The 17,537-nt window shown below is 33.8% G+C and overlaps 1 protein-coding gene across 3 annotated transcripts; it reads left to right on the forward strand.

Moving 5' to 3' along the window:
• The first annotated feature begins 1,944 nt into the window (after positions 1–1,944).
• Positions 1,945–11,618, forward strand: LOC148842662 (midasin-like). Of its 3 annotated transcripts, XR_016103765.1 has the most exons (7): positions 1,945–2,210; positions 8,601–8,723; positions 8,801–8,897; positions 8,983–9,079; positions 9,391–9,453; positions 9,532–9,643; positions 10,394–11,618. XR_016103765.1 is itself a non-coding variant. In XM_088959715.1 (6 exons), the coding sequence occupies exons 1-5, from the start codon at positions 2,186–2,188 to the stop codon at positions 9,409–9,411; spliced, it is 363 nt and encodes a 120-aa protein (XP_088815841.1). In that variant the 5' UTR covers positions 2,081–2,185; the 3' UTR covers positions 9,412–9,453; positions 9,532–10,952. The 3 variants fall into 3 exon arrangements, 2 of the variants coding, with proteins under 2 accessions (XP_088815841.1, XP_088815840.1); XM_088959715.1 differs by having other exon boundaries at positions 2,081–2,210; positions 9,532–10,952; XM_088959714.1 differs by lacking the exons at positions 9,391–9,453; positions 9,532–9,643; positions 10,394–11,618 and having other exon boundaries at positions 2,081–2,210; positions 8,983–9,221.
• Positions 11,619–17,537: the final 5,919 nt, after the last annotated feature.

Consider the following 17,537-nt stretch of genomic DNA (forward strand, 5'->3'; position numbering starts at 1 on the left):
CATCATTTTTAACTTAAAATTTAGGTTTAAACAATAACATTGGTTAAAAACTGAACCAAATAAACTTAAAACCACTTTTCTTATTTAAATGCTATTCTAAAATTTAAATTTTGATCATAAAACATTAATAAAATTGATAGAAATTTTTTAAATTATTTATATATAAAAGGTTAAACACCTATGCCTATCTATTTATCATATTTGACACTTTAAACCTATAGTATGATAAAAATTATAAGAAAACAAAGGAAATATTATATATGCCTAACAAAATAATTGATTTCAGAAGGGGTAAGAAACGGAACTGATCCAATTATTAATTCCGAATGGAACCAGAACCTTTACAATTGACTCTATCTGTCCAGGCCCATCGAGTAAACCCAAATCGTTGACAACCCTTTCAAGAATACAGAAGATGGGAAGGCTAGTGCTTCAGCAAGGTTGGTATCTCTTTTTCTTTTCCATTAGGATCTGTTCTTCTACGTCAGGACCTTTCCAACCCATACTCAATGTTCAAACTTTTGCTATTGTGGCGTATGATTCTCTCATATGATTTTATTTACTTGCTTCATTTGCTCACCAAAGCTCCAAAAACTCCCTATTTGCTAATGTTGTTCATTCATTCATCTTAATAAAATATATTTTTAAAAGGTGGTTAAAATTATAAAATCATTACTTTTTTGTGTGAAAATTAAGATTTTAAGACCCTAACATGGACTTGTTTGGGCTTGCCTTGAGGAGCATGACACAAAAGCGGCTCATAGAATCAAGAATATAATATGTTTTACATCACATTAGCTGCTTTAAGTAATGCAATTGAGAAAAAAAAGGATCGTGGGTTTTACATGTTTGAAAATGTTTTATATGTTTGATTTTATTTTTAAATCTTCATTTGAATATGCATTACATGTTATGTTTATGTATTTTAATTTTAGATAATAGATTTTTTTAATTTAAGTTTATACTTTTATTAATATTATGTTCATCTTTTTTTGTATTTTCTGAATTTTTTATTTTTAGCTTTTTATTTTTGTATTTTTGCTCTTTTCTTTAAAAAGGTGCACGCCTCGCATTGTGCAATGGGCCTCGGGTGCAAATTGGCCCCTGAGCCTTGTGCTTTTAAACACTAGTATTGAAAAACTAAAATTAGATATACCAAAACTTACTGTATGTATGTATTCCATGCTAATCACAGAGTGGAAGCTATGATAATATAATCACGTTTTGACTCGAAATTCAATTAATCCATATATAGTGGCTGTTTAACCACAATATGATGGAAACCAGTAACCAATAATGCAAATTCTTGAGCCCTTTGTTTTTCATGGTTAAGTTCCTTAATCGTGGTTTGGTGAACTAAAGCCGACATGGGGAACTAACCATGATACATTAAGGTAACTATTCTACATAGAAATGATTGAGTTTCTGGACTATAGAGTATTTTACCAATTGGTTTCTTGTTTTGCAAATTCATCTTGGAGTGGGGGTTCACTAAAACATCCTTGAGTGGGAAGAATTTGTGGTAATCTGATACTTCCTAAGGTGGTCATTTAATTAGTTCCTGATGCTTGAAAATTTGCCTTGAACGCTTGATCAAGGAAAGAGAATTCAATTGGGTAAAATAAATGTCTTATGTGCAAGAAAGAGGAGAAATATGGCAATGCTTGTTTCTTCATTGTAGCTGGCTCTATGAACTTGGCTTCAAGAGTTCATGCAATCTTTGTCATGTTTCCTTTTGAAGCAAGTGATTTTCTGAGGCATCTAAAAAGGATGAAACAAGAATCTTTGAAATCTTATCGAGAATCTGTGAGAATATATACGCATTAGTAAGTGACTGGCCATTGGTTGTAAAGAGATTCTAAAATACAAGTATGGGGAAAGAAAGGATATTTTGGTATTTTTGTGAGACCTGGTTCTATATAGTTAAAGTTATGGAACTAATCATGGTGATTCTAGTTTTGCATCTTTACTGACTACGACTTGTTGAAACATCAACACTTTTTCTTTCTTGCAATAGTTTTGTTTCCATTAAGAAGACGATTAATAAAAATATCATTTATATCTAATTTTAGCAAAAATGGTTCTTTTTCATTCTCTCAGTTCTGTTAATTCACATGGATGAACAAATGGATGGTAAAACATTGATTGGGAGTTATATCTGTACGGAGCAACCCGGTGAATTCAGATGGCAACCTGGTTCTCTTACTCAGGTCCTCTCTCTCTCTCTCTCTCTCTCTCTCTCTCTCCCTCTCTCTCTCTCTCTCCTGCTTCTTTTCCCCTGATTAATAGAGCTTGGGCTTCAGAATAGGCTGAAGGGAAAATGAATGTTCTTCCCTGATCCACCTAGTTGATATTTTAGGGCAAGTTGTTTTTGGACCCTTCCCTTGAGGACTCTAGAATTTGGTTAGTCTCACCAGATGGTCTTTGCACATTCTCCTCTTTTTTCAAAGTCTTTGTTTGCCTAATCCTAGTGAAAGAAATTTGGATTAAGCCTATTCCACCTAAAAGTTCATCTTTCTGTTGGGAAATCTTCCTTAGTAATGTAAATACTTATGATATGCTGCAGAGAAGAAAGCCTTATGCTTGCCTTTCTCCTCGCATGTGTTTCATATGTAGGGTAGTGGTGACTGGTGAGACCCTATCTCATTTATTAATCTCCTGTTTCTTTGTACATTGAATCTGGGAGTTTTTCTGCTCTTTTTGGATGCAAGTGGGTCCCTCCTTAAGATGTGATGGGCATTTTCAATATTGACTTCTTGAGGCAATAAATAAAAGAGGGAAAGTGCTCTGGAGAGCCACTAAGGCAGCAATTAGTTGAGTAGTGTGGGAAGAAAGGAATAATAAGATCTTCTTTGAAAAAAGCAGGACTTTGGAGGAGGTTATAGACAACATAAAATTGAAGGTAGTGCTGTGGGTAAAGACCTTGGATAGCTTCCAAATCTTCTCAATCATTGGCATTTTAAGAGCCAGGACCGAAATAGCACAATCCTCGAGAGAAAAAAGATAGATTTAAAGTGGATTGGAAATCCCCAGAAGGCAACAATGTCAAGTTGAATTTTGGTGGAAGTTCCCTTGGAAACCAGGATATGGTAGGAATAGGAGGGGTAATCAGGAATTCTAAGAGGAGGGTTTGGCTTTATTTTCAGGGCTAATTGGTATGGGAAACACTTTGAAGGCTGAACTATTGGCTCTGCTACAAGGTCTCCGGTTAGCAAAGCAGCTGGGTTTTAGGATGCTTGAGGTGGAAGGGGATTCAAAAGTTGTTATTTCATGGGAAAATTGCAATATACATACTCCTTGGACTCTTAAACATGTGTTTAGGGAAGTGGAAAAGATTGCAAAGGATATGGAGGCTGAATTTAAGTGGATAAGGAGTACAAATGGGTTTGCTGATTCCCTTGCCAAACAAGGGGTTATGTGGCAACAACCGTTTTGTGCTTCTATGTAACTTGGGTTTGAAATTTGGGGATGACATTCTTGTCACCAAGTTGTACTAGCCACAACTTTAATCAAATATAATAAAATAAAATATATTTTCTGATGATAAAAAACAATGATATGCAGCCATGCAGCCATGGTTAATAACATTATCATAAGGCACCTACCTTATGATTTTTGTTGCCTAGGCTGGCACCTACTTTCCTAGATGAGTGCCTTTTGATATGAGTGAAGTTGTTCAGAAGAGGAGACATTCTGTTCTGCCAACAAGGGCGCAGGGAAAATGCTCAAGAAAGTGATTTTTAGTTCCAAAGATTATGCTTTAAATTCGAGATGGCATTGTTCTATCTTAAGGAGGAAAGGTTTTGGTGAAAAGTGGTGTAAATGGATTAAAGGATGTATTTTGACATGTCATTATTCCATCTTGGTTAATGGTATGCTAGGGTTTTCTTTCTAGCAAAAAGAGTCCTTTGACAAGGAGATCCTATCTCCCCATTCCTGTTGACACTAGTATCAGATGTTTTGAGTGGATTGATTTCAAGTGCTGATGCTAGCACCCTATTAAATGGTTGGAGAGTAGGAATTTGGAAGAGAAGGGATAGTGGTTACTCATTTACAATTTGAGGATGATATCATAGTTTTTGTGATGGAGAGATGGAATAATTAAATAACCTTAAAAATCTTATCAATCAATCTGGAAAGATCTCCAACTTAAATGTAAATTGGTGTAAAAGTCACTGGCCTAGAGGAGGAAGTCACTAGCCTAGCTAGAGTTTTGGGCTGTGAGGTTAGTGGTTGGCCTTAGAATTATTTGGGCCTACATCTTGGGGAGAACCCAAATTTGGAGAGTTTTGGCTACCTGGTCTTGGAAAGGTTTAGAAAGAAGCTCGCTGGGTGGAAAAGAAATTACATCTCACTTGTGATGTGCTTCAAAGAAGAAGGCCAAACTGGTGCCTTTTGAGAAGATTAAAAGCCTATCCAAGGACATGCAGCTATTAATTCAGTGGACTCCAAGAGTGGCAAATGGATTTGCAGACCAGCTAGCTAAACGAGGGGCTAACAGGTGACATTGTTTCTGAGCTCAGTTGTAAGGCTGATAAGTCAAAGTTGATAGTTTGCATCTTTAAATTCTAGTGGGGTAGCTGAGGCTACTTATAATCTGTAATATTTCCTTTTTTCTTAATGAATTTTCCTTTTATTGATAAAAAAAAATGGTGCCTTTTGCCCAATATTTGCTTCACGTGTTTTAGTTGTGGTGAGAGAGTTAAGCACCTACTTATTTCCTGCCCTTTTGTCACTTGTATTTGGGAGTGGTTTTCTTCTTTCTTTGGTTGCTGGTGGACTCTTTGAAGGAAGTTTCTTTAGGCAAATGAAGGCAAGGGGAAGAACTTTATGGAGAGCTTCAAGAGCAACAATACTATGGGTGGTATGGGAAGAAAGGAATAATCAGATTTTTCAAGGGCAAGGAAAAATCTGATTATTCCTGCCCTTTTGTCACTTGTATTTGGGAGTGGTTTTCTTCTTTCTTTGGTTGTTGGCGGACTCTTTGAAGGAAGTTTCTTTAGGCAAATGAAGGCAAGGGGAAGAACTTTATGGAGAACTTCAAGAGCAACAATATGGGTGGTATGGGAAGAAAGGAATAATCAGATTGTTCAAGGGCGAGGAAAATCTGAGGAATAGTTAGATTGCATTAACATTAAAGTGGTTCATTGGGTAGAAATTATTGATTTGTTTAAGGTGTTCCCAGTTGATGATAGTAATCAGGGGATGGAACACAATAGCAAATTCTTCACATTCCAAGCGTATTATCCAAGAAACTTGGGCACCATCGACACAACGAAGGTTTAAACTGAATTTTGATGGGAGTTCATTTGGCAATCTGGCGTAATTAGGTATAGGGGAGCTTTAAGAGATGAAGAAGGAAAAAACCATTGCTCTATACTTGGGACCAATAGGCATGGGATACTTGTTAAGAGTTAAGGTGTTGGCCCTCCTTCAAGGGTTGAGATTGGTTAAACAATTGGGATTCCATCAAATTGAAGTGGAGGGGTACTCAAAGCTGGTGATAGGCTAGATGCAGGAAGGAAGTCTAGGAATCTGGATCCATAGACAAGCCATGCCTGAAAAAATCATTGATCTATACTTGGGACCAATAGGCATGGGATACTTGATTAGAGTTAAGGTGTTGGCCCTCCTTCAAGGGTTGAGAATTTTAAACAATTGGGACTCCATCAAATTGAAGTGGAGGGGTACTCAAAAGCTTGTGATAGGCTAGATGCAGGAAGGAAGTCTAGGAATCTGGATCCATAGACGCCATGCCTGAAATTTGGTGTCTAACAAGGGATATTATCAAAAAAAGAAAAACAAAAAACAAAAAGTAAAGGAAATTGATGGATTAGTCAAACAAGGGTCAACCAGGGAACTTTTTTGGGCAGCACCGTGATAGTGGATGTCTTTGTAGGGTAGCATCCATAAAATGGGGTGCTTTTTCTGTATTTTTTATTAATCATTAAATGAACATTACCATTTCCAATTAAAAAGATTGTGCTTTAAATTCCAGTTATTTGACAAATCGATAATATCAAGAAGTGAAAAGGATGGTCATGTGTATGAAAATGGAATCAGTTATGGGCAAGAAAGGGGTGTATTGGATGGGGTAACATGAATTTACAGAGATGATTTGGGGTGGGGGGGGGTTGATACTTACACTATGGAAGAAAAGGTAGAGGTGGGTGGAGGTCAAAGGAAAGAGGTTGAGGTGTTGAAAGGGAGAGGAAGAGAAGACTCTTAAAAATTTAAGTATGTAACAAGATTAATTGACGAGTTCATGAATGTGCATCAGAGGTTGTGTGGGTGATGTGGTTAGGTTAGAGAAGGAGGGTATTGAGTATGGGGTTGATACCATACTTATTGATAAGGTGTTCAAGAAATGAGAAAGTGGTGTTCAATAGGGTAACTGTGAAAGCAGTAGACATGAGTAGGAGACTGTGTTTGTACTTTGTAGGAGGTGAAGACTCTGCAAGGACAACTTTCTTGGAGCTATAAGAGAAAGGGAGAAAGAAGAAAAAAAGGTAATACAGGTTTGGATTTGGAGATGTTTAAAAAGGGATTTGGTTATTAATGGAGGGTTGTGAAGTCTTATTGGGAGGTGGTCAGTGGTGTTAAGAGGTGTTTGAATGTGCAAGGTGGTGTGAGTCGTGTGACTGATCAGTTGGGCACAAGGATAAAGGTGGGTGGGGGTTTTGTTGGGTGATCGTTGTACTTCTACATCTTACTTTTTGGTAGGTGGCAGGGTAGTGAGTGGTGAGGGTGCTTAAGTTGGGTTCTCTTTGGGTTCTTCTTGCCTCAGTGATATTTCTTCATCCGGCGTTGTATTTTGTCCTTATTGTTTTTGGTAAAAATTTATATACTCAAGAAAGAAAATCAAGGTGTTCAGGATAGGGAATGCGATGTCTTCTCTTGACAACTATGCCTAGATCCTTAATTTCAAATTTAGAAGCCAGGGCTTCCCTTAAGTTGTCTATCTTAGTAGGATGTTTCCATGTAACCAGAATGCCGTCATTATTCTAATCATGATTGTTTAGGAGTCATCACCCCTCTTTACCAACAATTGCTTCAGCCCATATATTGACTTCTTTAGCATGCACACTTTTTTCTTGTAATCCTTGTTCAACTAGTTCAACTCCTGGAGGTAACTATACATACACCTGTTTTGGGACTTTTGGGATAGCTCCATTCAATAATGCATTTTTGACATGTAGTTGCTAGAGGAAAAATAATAATAAGCAGCTAGAGGAAGCAGAATATGGATCAAGTTTATTTATGTCACTAGTGTGAGCATGTCTTGATAGTAAACCTCATAGATCTATTTATACCCCTTCGCAATCAGCCTTGCTTTGTATATCTCTATGGATCCATTAGCTTTATACTTCACAATAATGTTCCACTTAGAGCTGACTGGTTTTTTATCCTGAGGAAGATTGATGATATCCTTGTCTTATTATTTATTAGTGTCTTCATTTTCTGATTCATGGTATCCTTAAAGTTGGATTGAGGGAAATTTCATAAGGAAATTTGAACTTTTTATTTCTCTCCTATTTTCTGTCGAACCAAACACAGGTAAGTAGATATCAAAAGGAACAACATGATTAGAAGGAGGTCTTGGAGCAGTAAGGGAAGCACCTGAGTCACTTTGGGTCAAGGTATTTGATGGTTGTCATAGATCAATTTTGGGGACTACTTTCTGGTGACAACTGTGCACCTGCAAATCTTTTCGCTGCATATTAGAGCTAGAGTCAGAGCCGTAAGTAGGAAGTGGACTAGTAGAAAGTGAGTTGTTGGACATAGGTACTAGAGTAGGTAGAAATAAGCACTCCTCTCTCTTAGTGTAAAATCTCCTCCTGAAGAGAGATGGAAGTAGCATAGAAAGGCGAGACTCAAAAAGGACAAATCCCTGGTAACAAAACATTTATTAGAGACAGGATTTTAACAACTATAACCTATTTTGGTTTCATACAGTAAACACAAAACACTTAATCAGTTTCATTACTCTGAGTAGCTTTATTCCAGTTTTCTATTTTGTGAAAGCAATATGAGTGCTGTGGAATTAGAAATTTCTCCACTAGCAGTCTTATTAGTGTCCTTTGCCTGGACAAATGGATATGACTTGGTGCTCTGTCAATGGGGTTGGATTTGGTTTTGGTCAGGCTTGACCTGACTTAGTATTGTAAATGTGCAGAACCAGTTTGAAATCGGGCTCCATATGTGTCTGTGGTAACAAACCCAGAACCTATGTAATTATTAATTGGGACTATTGGGTCTGACCTGATAACACCTGATTACAATTGACAGCTATACTTTTAGCCTGTAATTTGACAATAAACCTACTTTTTAAAATATTTGGTAGTATATACATTTTGAAAAATGCAAGACTATCTGGAACTATTAGGTCTGTTGTTTTAACTTCTATGATAACACAGAGCCACTATCCTTAGAAATGAGAGTCAAATATTTTAACTCCATGTTTGTTACAGTTCTTTTATTTGGGTCTGAATGTTTGTAGTTTGCTCAACTTATGATGATAGATTAAAGCAATGGTTGCTAGTTAACACTTAGTACATTAGTATTTTGTTTATTGACCAAAGAGTACTTTTTAGTAACAGGCAATATCTCCTTTGGTGTCCTTTTGATAAGAGTGATGATTGGACTGTCAAACCGTGAAGATCTGTTTGATATAGTGAATGCATGGTATCCAAATTTGGAGGCTATTGCTGAGAAACTTATAGGTATTCTCTGCTGTTCTTATATGCTGGTGCTTTCAAGACTAATATAATCCTTACAAAATTGATTTCTGTTGTGTCAGAGACATTTGGAAAGATCAACTCTTCTCCATCTTACCAGCCTGGAGGATGTGTTGGTTTTCCTGCTTCTTCTGCTGTTTTAAGCAGGTTCTCTTTAAGGTAGATAGTGCCTCTCTAGCAACTCTGTGCATAATAAGACCCCAACAGATGTCATTATTTTTCATGTTTTGTTATATATTTACAGGGATCTGCTGAAATGGTGCAAAAGAATCACAGGTCAAGGTTTTAACTTTATGGGGCTTAGCTTATCAGCTTATGAAAGTAAAAGCATTTGTCAAGAGGTTGTATTTGATTTCCACTTTTTATTCCTTCTTGTGATAATGTGATGGATGACTATTGACTTGTTTCTACTGGTTACTTAATAAACTGTGGGTCTGTATTTATTTTTGCATCTTCCTCAATTTCTTCTGAAAGTCGACTGTTAATAATGAGACAAATAGCAAAGATGTGGGGAGTACCGATGTAAGAAGCAGAAACATTATATCCTCTTAATAAGCCCATAGTTCAGGTGTCTGTCTTTTCTAATCATTGTGTCTGATACGTTTGTGCTATGAGCATCAAGTACAAAAATCTGAAAATTTTTTTCCTGCAGGATTTTCAATCAGATTTATGAGTTGGAAGGGTTACCCTCAAATGCACTGAAGCTGCATTACATGTAAGCACTTACTCTGTTTTATATTACTTGTTGCTTACTTTCTGACATTGGTTGACTTTCTTGATGTGTTTTCTGCAGTTACATCACTAAAAGAAACCTTTTGTGGATATCTGTAGTTCACTACATGTTCTTGAGAGGGTAGCATGTTCTGTTAAGTGCAATGAGCCAATTCTTTTGGTTGGTGAAACTGGTACTGGAAAAACAACTCTTGTACAGAATCTTGCAGTGAGGCTTGGTTAATCACATACAGTCTTGGTATTCTGTCTAGGCAGTTTGTCATTATGATGGTTCTTTTGTGTACGGGACTCTTATCATGTGGACTAGAAATTGAATGCTAATTTGCTTATCTTGCAGAACTTAAGCCAACAAAGTGACATTTCAGACTTATTGGGTGGCTTTAAGCCTACAGATCCAAGATTTATATGAATACCTGTTTATAATTTGCTTATCTATTCCCATCCCCAAACTCAATCTCCTTTTCTAAATTTCTGCTTGTACTTATACTTCAATTTGCCATAATGTGGAAGGTAGGAGCCAACTGTACTAAGGATCATCTATCCTGAAATTGTAGTGTTGTCTTCTTATTGTTGTTATTACAATCTTTTATCAGTTGGTTAGCTATAAACATTATCTTGTTGTGACTGGTGATATCATATGTGTCCTGATTTTTTCCATCAGGGACTTGGTGTTTGATAATTGCAACTTTTTTTTGGATAATTTGTTTGATAATTGAAACTTTCCTCCACTATGATTGGATGATGATCATCATGATCCAAGCCTTACGCCAACTATATAGGATTGGTCAACATGAATCCCGTTTCACCATTCCTCCACTATGATTGGATGATAATAACCTTGATTGCATTTTTTTTTCTTTATAGCTTCTTTTTTTGTTGATAAGAGGCAAAATATGACAGTACTCTTCTGTGCTTGTATGCAGGACAATGGGGATTTTCTTGTTTGTCTGAGAAAACATGTGTCTGATAGGAACTGGAAAATGGTATTAAATGGATGTCAGAAAGGCCTTGGTTTTTCCAGGAAGCAAGTTTGTGAGGTTGGTAAATCTCTATCTGGTACAAAGCGAAAGCGACTTGAGTGAAGAACTCATCCAAGCTTGGGAGCGTTTTTCCATGAAACTTGAGACAGCACGTAGGCAGATTGGCTCTTCAGCTATGGTTTTTTTGTTTGTGGAAAGAGCATTCGTGACAGCAATTAAAAATGGTCATTGGATATTACTTGATGAAATAAATTTGGCTCCTCCTGAGATGCTACAGAGAATTACAGGGGTTTTGGAAGGAGACGATAGTTTAATTTGTTTATCTGAAAGGGGAGATGTTGATTATATTCATTGACATCCTGATTTTCGTATATTTGCTTGTATGAATCCTGCTACTGATGCTGGAAAGAGGGACTTTCCATATTCGTTGAGAAGCAGGTTTACATAGTATTTTGTTGATGATGTGTTAGATGATGAATATTTGACTCCATTTGTGAAACAATTTATGGATTACAGCAGTCCCAATAGAGAATTGGTAAATAAAATTGTGTGTTTTTACAAAGAAGCTAAGAAGGAACCTGAAGAGAGGCTAATCAGAAGCCCCAGTTCAGTTTAAGGTCTCTATACTGTGCACTGGATAGTCCTTGTTTCAAGTTTATGAACAGTATGATACTATCATATTTGTAAGGTGGAAATATGCCTCCAAATGTTCCCTTTGATTGTTTACTTCTTGGATAAGGGGAAATTGAGTGATGATGCTTTCTTGGATAAGGGGAAATTGTTGAAATACATGTTGATGAGATTCCTGAAGATGAACTGAGCACAATACTAGATGGGAGGTGCAAAATTCCTGAAAGTTATGCGAAAAAATGGTTGAAATTATGAAAAACTTGCAGTTGCAACGCCAGAGTAGCAAAGTTTTTGCTGGAAAGCATGGTTTCATAACTCCAAGGGATCTGTTTCAATGGGCTGATTGTTTTCAGACCTTTGGTAACTCATGCTGGAAAGACATGTACCAAAAAAGCTTTGACCAATCAAAGCTCCCCTTAATTTTGATAAATACCATCCTATTGGTCAACATGTTTATGATATTGGTTGATTGGTTACAAGTTTTTTTTTTTTTTTTACATCCATGGGTTTGAAAAAATATACACAACAATACTTTGAACTATGATCCCAAACGTAACCACCTCGTTCTTACTTATTATCTCTCTCTCTCTCATTCTCTCTCTCTAATCTTCATTGTTTTCGGTTTTTTTATTAACTAGTAAACATGTACATGCATTTACATGTGACAGTATCTCTAAAGCCATGTTCGTTTTTTGTAAAGTGGAGGGAGGAAAGTTTGGTCAATGGGACTATGAATCCCATTGACCAATTTACCTGTGTTCGAATTTTAAATTTATGTGGGACCCACACAAAGTTTTATTTTCCTGGGTATCAGTTCCCCGAGTAAATGATACACTTGGGATACTTGGATAAATTGGTTTCCCGAGTGGAGGGTAAATAAATAAAAAGTAAAATCTCAAAATTGCCCCCACAAGATGAGCCCAGATCACGGCTCTACGTTTCTCCTCTCACCTCTCGGCTCTGCATTTCTTCTCCTCCACTACGTTTTTCTCCTCCTCCATTCTACTTCTCCAAAAACCACATTGTGTTTCTCCTCTTCCACTCCATAATCTTGTTGTGCGGCATTGGTCCTCTTAGTTGTTGTTCCACTTAATCAAGTCATCGGCTATTGGTTCTCTCAGTTGTTGTTCCGCTTAATATAGTAATCGGCTCCACCGTTGATGCTTCATCCTCCTCCACTCTGTTGCCGATACCATTGAGCTGCTCGCTGCTCACTATTTTTTTCTCCATTGAAATGGTAAGAATCGGTGATGTACATAATGCATCTCTTTTTTTATCCAATAATGCATCTTATTGGTCCTCTTTTATTACTATTTCATTTATTTCCTTTTTATTTTGACTGTTTTCATTATAAGAAAAATCAGTTTTAGCAACGGACCAAACTGTTGCAAAAAATTAAAAAACCGTTGCTAAAAGTTATAGCAACAGTATTTTGTCTGTGGTGGATATTGGCGTGGCTAAAACTTATAGCAATGGATATTGTACACCATGGCTAAAAGTATATATAGCCACGGTTTATACTGTTGCTAATTGTAACATTTATTGCTACGGTTTTAATATGAAATGTTGCTGCAAGTTGATATAGCAACGGGTGCGTCCGTGGCTAAATGTATAGTCTATTACAACTATAATGAACTGTTGGCGCAGTATTGTTTGAATGATACTTTTAGCAACGATTTACGTAAACCGTCGCTAAAGTTTTATTATTTCATTTTAAAATTTAATGAATGCCATTGCAACTTTAAAGAAAGATTACTTTCACCTATATCTGTATGGTAAAAGTGATCTTTACAAAGAAAACCTTTACACATTTACAAAAAAATATCGATAGTAGTATTTGTTCAATATTCACATTTACACAAATCATTTTAAAACAAAAAATAAAAAAGACAAATTTTTCATCGTCGTCTGAACATTTGCTTGTATACACGTGCATTATACTCAAGACCTTCGTTTTGGGTAATAAACTTCAATCTGCCAAATTCAACAAAAAAATAATATATAAGGATTAATATCAATAATTAATTAGCTAATTAATTTCTTTCATAAACTTCAATCTTTCATTTACATAAGTCATTTCAATACAAGCTGATTCCTTCCCTAATCAATTTCTTACATGGGTCTAGACTCTGGACCCAAGATAAAACTGTTTTTTATGGTGATCAAAACCCACTAAATTTCAAGATATTTGAAGCTTTTTCATAGAACTCAATCAAGTCCAATACAAGTAATCTCATATGTTCAAGATATTCTAAACTTCATGCCTGCAATATAGTTGGTGATACAATGTGTCAGATGGTTGTTGAACTAAATAAAGCTGTTTTTTTTTTTCTTTTTTTGGTTTTCTTTCTATAAAATTAACTTAGAAACTATTTAAGGAAGCTCTAACTACATAATTGGTTTTTTTCATGTTTACAGCAAATTATGATATATGTTCGTATTCTTTTATTAATTAATAGCTTTATGGTGAATCATCTCATTATACAAAATGTTTTAATTGGTAGAACTTGTTAGATTGACTTGTCTTACCAACTCCAAACCTTGACTAGATTCATTTACAATCAGGTAAGTTTAGTACAACCATTTTGCCCCAGGCACTTGTAGAGTCTAGCCCGTGCCTGCAATATAGTTAACCATTTATTGTTCAATAGTGCCATCAGTTAGAAAACATTTGTATAGAAAGCACGGGTTATCATGTAGATAGTTGATACAACAAAACCACACCTGCAGCATATAACTTGTTGTCAGATCATCTGTTTCCATCTGAGATCCTTGAAGTGTCATAAGGACATCCATAACCTTGCAAGACATAACAAACCACATATGAGACTAGCAATCATAAATAATCAAATATCTTGCCTTGTCCATGTTCATCTTTTTTTATCTAATGAATAGTCATGTTCAACCATGATATCTGCCACATAGGCATATTAATATCGAATCAATTTAGTGCTCTCTTATCTTTTCAATCAATATTCAACAGCAGACCAACTGAGTTAGATTGATCAGTGGCATTCATCAATATAGCTTTCAAATAAGGCATAAAAACATCATAATATTTTTGGAAGTGGTCCTACAGAAATGTAAGCCATGTCAAATCAAATAATTTCAAACAAAAATATGTAATCAAACATTACAGAAGGCTTCAAGTAAATGTGATGAGTCAACAACTTATACCAAAGTTGCCAGTGCCCCCTCTTGCACCATTTGCTTACTATTCTGAAAAAGAGGCATAGAAATAAATAACTATTCCCTAACCTATAGAAACTAGAGAATATGGAAAGTTTATATACATAACATATAAATACATGCACACAAATACATCTACCAATATAAATGCATCCGGATACAGGTTTTATTATACATTTATGCATGAAAAGATTTCTATGTGGATGATTATTTTGACAATTATATACCTGTACAAGCATAAGCAATTTTCTCACAATTCCAATTAAGGGTTAAGATATCTGTTGTACAAACTTCACTGAAGTTCAGGACTGCTGAAGCAGCATGTGCCTATAGAAACACAAACAATAAAGTAAAATGTCAGCAAAGGTTTTAATTATTAAGGAACAAGAGGAATGAAACAACTAAAGATTGCATGAACCACTAAAGCAAAAGAAAAAAATCTTTGAAAAAAAAAATAATATATCAAAATTATGATAATAGAAAAATCTGAGTTTATTTAACAAAATACCTATCATGCGAGTGTTTTGACAGACAAACAAGACAAAACAACTGATCAATTATGGCTTCCAACAGTCAATCCAGTGTTTCACCATTTTCTTCATTGGTGTTAAAATGACTTATGCTGGCTACTTATTTGATTTCTGGACCCTATACTTATTTTATTTTTGGGTATCAGTCTTAAAGATGTCAGCTAGCTAACTTGGTAAAATATATATGCCCATTGGTTTTCTATTTAGCCCCTTTCAAATTCAACAGACCAACATTGTTCAATAAGTTACTCTTCCAAAAAATGTAATGTAACCCTCATGAACAACTAACACATTCCAAAATTTTCATTAGTTAAGAAAACATTTTGTTTCCAGAATTCTTGGATCTGGTATTTTGGTTTAAGAAAACAATTATTGTTTAGAAGATATACTCAAGGTTTAAAATTTCATCACGTACCGGCCTGTATCGGTCGATACGTATCGGGCTGGTATCGGCCCGTTTCGGTATGTTTCGGCTGATACGCGACGAATTCACTGTTACAAATAGAATAGCCTTCAAAAGAGGGCTTCTAAACCCATTTCAGAAGTCCTCTTTCTTCCCCAACCCATCCAGAAACTTTCTTTACATTCCTAGAGACTCAAATATAGAAAAAACCCATCAAAGCACCTACAAAATTGAAATATTCAACAAGTTTTTCAATGTTTCTTAAAAAATAGCGAAAATATGATTTTTTTTTCAAAATTTTTTACATTTTCAACCAATGTTTTTGGGTTTTTCTTTTTCTTTTTTTTTTTTTAATTTGGATTCTTGAAAGCATCTTTATATATGTTGATCTTCTATTCTTGTGCAAAAAATCCCACTTATTTTGCTCCTATATGTAAATCTTTGTGAACATTTGAAGAAATTCCAGAATAATAAAAAATCTGAAAAAAATTGAAAATTTTAGGTTTTTCTTTTGATCTACCTTTAGAAATTGATTATGTTGTAGATATATGGATGATCTACCATATCCATAAATCAATTGAATTTTTCTAAATAATTGATTTTTTTATTTTTTAATTTTCAGAAAAAATAATATATATATATAATTTCTTTAATTTTATGTGATCTAACCCTATAGGCTGATTATGTTGTAGATTTATGGATGATCTACCATGTCCATAGATCAAATGAATTTTTTTCTAAATAATTGATTTTTTTTATTTTTGGAATAATATATATAATTTCTTTAATTTTATATGATCTAACCCTATAGGATGAGTATGTTGTAGATCTATGGATGATCTACCATGTCTATAGATCAATTGAATTTTTTTATAAACAATTGATTTTACATACATATTTTTTAATTTTTATAATAAAAAATGTTTATAATTTCTGTAATTTTATGTAATTTAACGCTATAGGCTGAGTATGTTGTAAATCTATGGATGATCTACCATGTCCATTGGTCAAATTCATTCATTTTTTCTGTTACATATTTACTTTTCTTAATTTTAATTTAAATTTTAGAATAAAACATGAAAAATAATTACGTGAATAAAAATAAATAATTATTTAGTTTCTAGGAAATTAGAATGAAACATGCAAAATGATTACTTGATCTATTATGTTCATAAATCCATTCATTTTTTCTGTTACATATTTACTTTTCCTAATTTTAATTTAATTTTTAGAATAAAACAACAGAATAATTATTTGAATATATAAAAATAAATAACTATTCAGTTTTTAGAAAATTAGAATGAAAATGCAAAATAATTACATGATATATTATGTCCATAAATCCATTCAATTTTTCTGTTACATATTTACTTTTCTTAATTATAATTTGATATTTATAATAAAACATCCAAAATAATTATTTGAATATAAATAAATAATTATTCGGATTTTAGAAAATTAGAATGAAACATGCAAAATATTTACTTGGTCTATTATATCCATAAATCCATTCAATTTTTCTGTTAGATATTTATTTTTCTTAATTTTAATTTAATATTTAGAATAAAACATCCAAAATAATTATTTGAATAAAAATAAATAATTATAAAGTATTTAGAAAATTAGAATGAAACATGCAAAATAATTACTTGATCTATTATGTCCATAAATTCATTCAATTTTTATATTATATATTTACTTTTCTTATTTTTAATTTAATTTTTAAAATAAAACATCCAAAATAATTATTTGAATAAAAACAACTAATTGTTCAGTTTTTAAAAAATTAGAATGAAACATGCAAAATAACTACTTGATCTATTATGTCCATAAATCCATTCAATTTTTTTGTTACATGTTTATTTTTCTTAATTTTAATTTAATTTTTAGAATAATTGAATAAAACATCCAAAATAATTATTTGAATAAACATAAATAATTATTTAGTTTTTAGAAAATTAGAAAAAAAAACATGCAAAATAATTACTTGATATATTATGTCCATAAATCCATTCAATTTTGCCATTACATATTTACTTTTCTTAATTTTAATTTAATTTTTAGAGTAAAACAAGCAAACACATTAGAACTGAATTGAGTACTTTATTAAATAGTATGTTTTTGTTCCCATATAATGATTATAATATATTTTTTTCATAAAACCCACTAAAGCATGTTAATTTTATACATAATAGCCCATTTATGTCTTATATTTAGTGATATTGATGTTTATTTATGATTTATTGGAGTATTTATAACATTTCCATGTGTATCTTAATTTTTCGTCCGTATCCATGCGTATCCAAGGTGTATCCCGATACATCTTTTAAATTTG

This window comes from Nelumbo lutea, chromosome 8, assembly GCF_056320005.1.
Source record: "Nelumbo lutea isolate HS-2025 chromosome 8, American lotus-T2T, whole genome shotgun sequence".
Taxonomy (NCBI): Eukaryota; Viridiplantae; Streptophyta; class Magnoliopsida; order Proteales; family Nelumbonaceae; genus Nelumbo; species Nelumbo lutea.

Coding starts and splice junctions, on each gene's coding strand:
- LOC148842662 (XM_088959714.1), top strand. CDS start 2,186: ATGGCAACCTGGTTCTCTTACTCAG. Junction 2,211..8,600: donor AACCTGGTTCTCTTACTCAG/GTCCTCTCTCTC, acceptor TTTTAGTAACAG/GCAATATCTCCTTTGGTGTC. Junction 8,724..8,800: donor TATTGCTGAGAAACTTATAG/GTATTCTCTGCT, acceptor CTGTTGTGTCAG/AGACATTTGGAAAGATCAAC.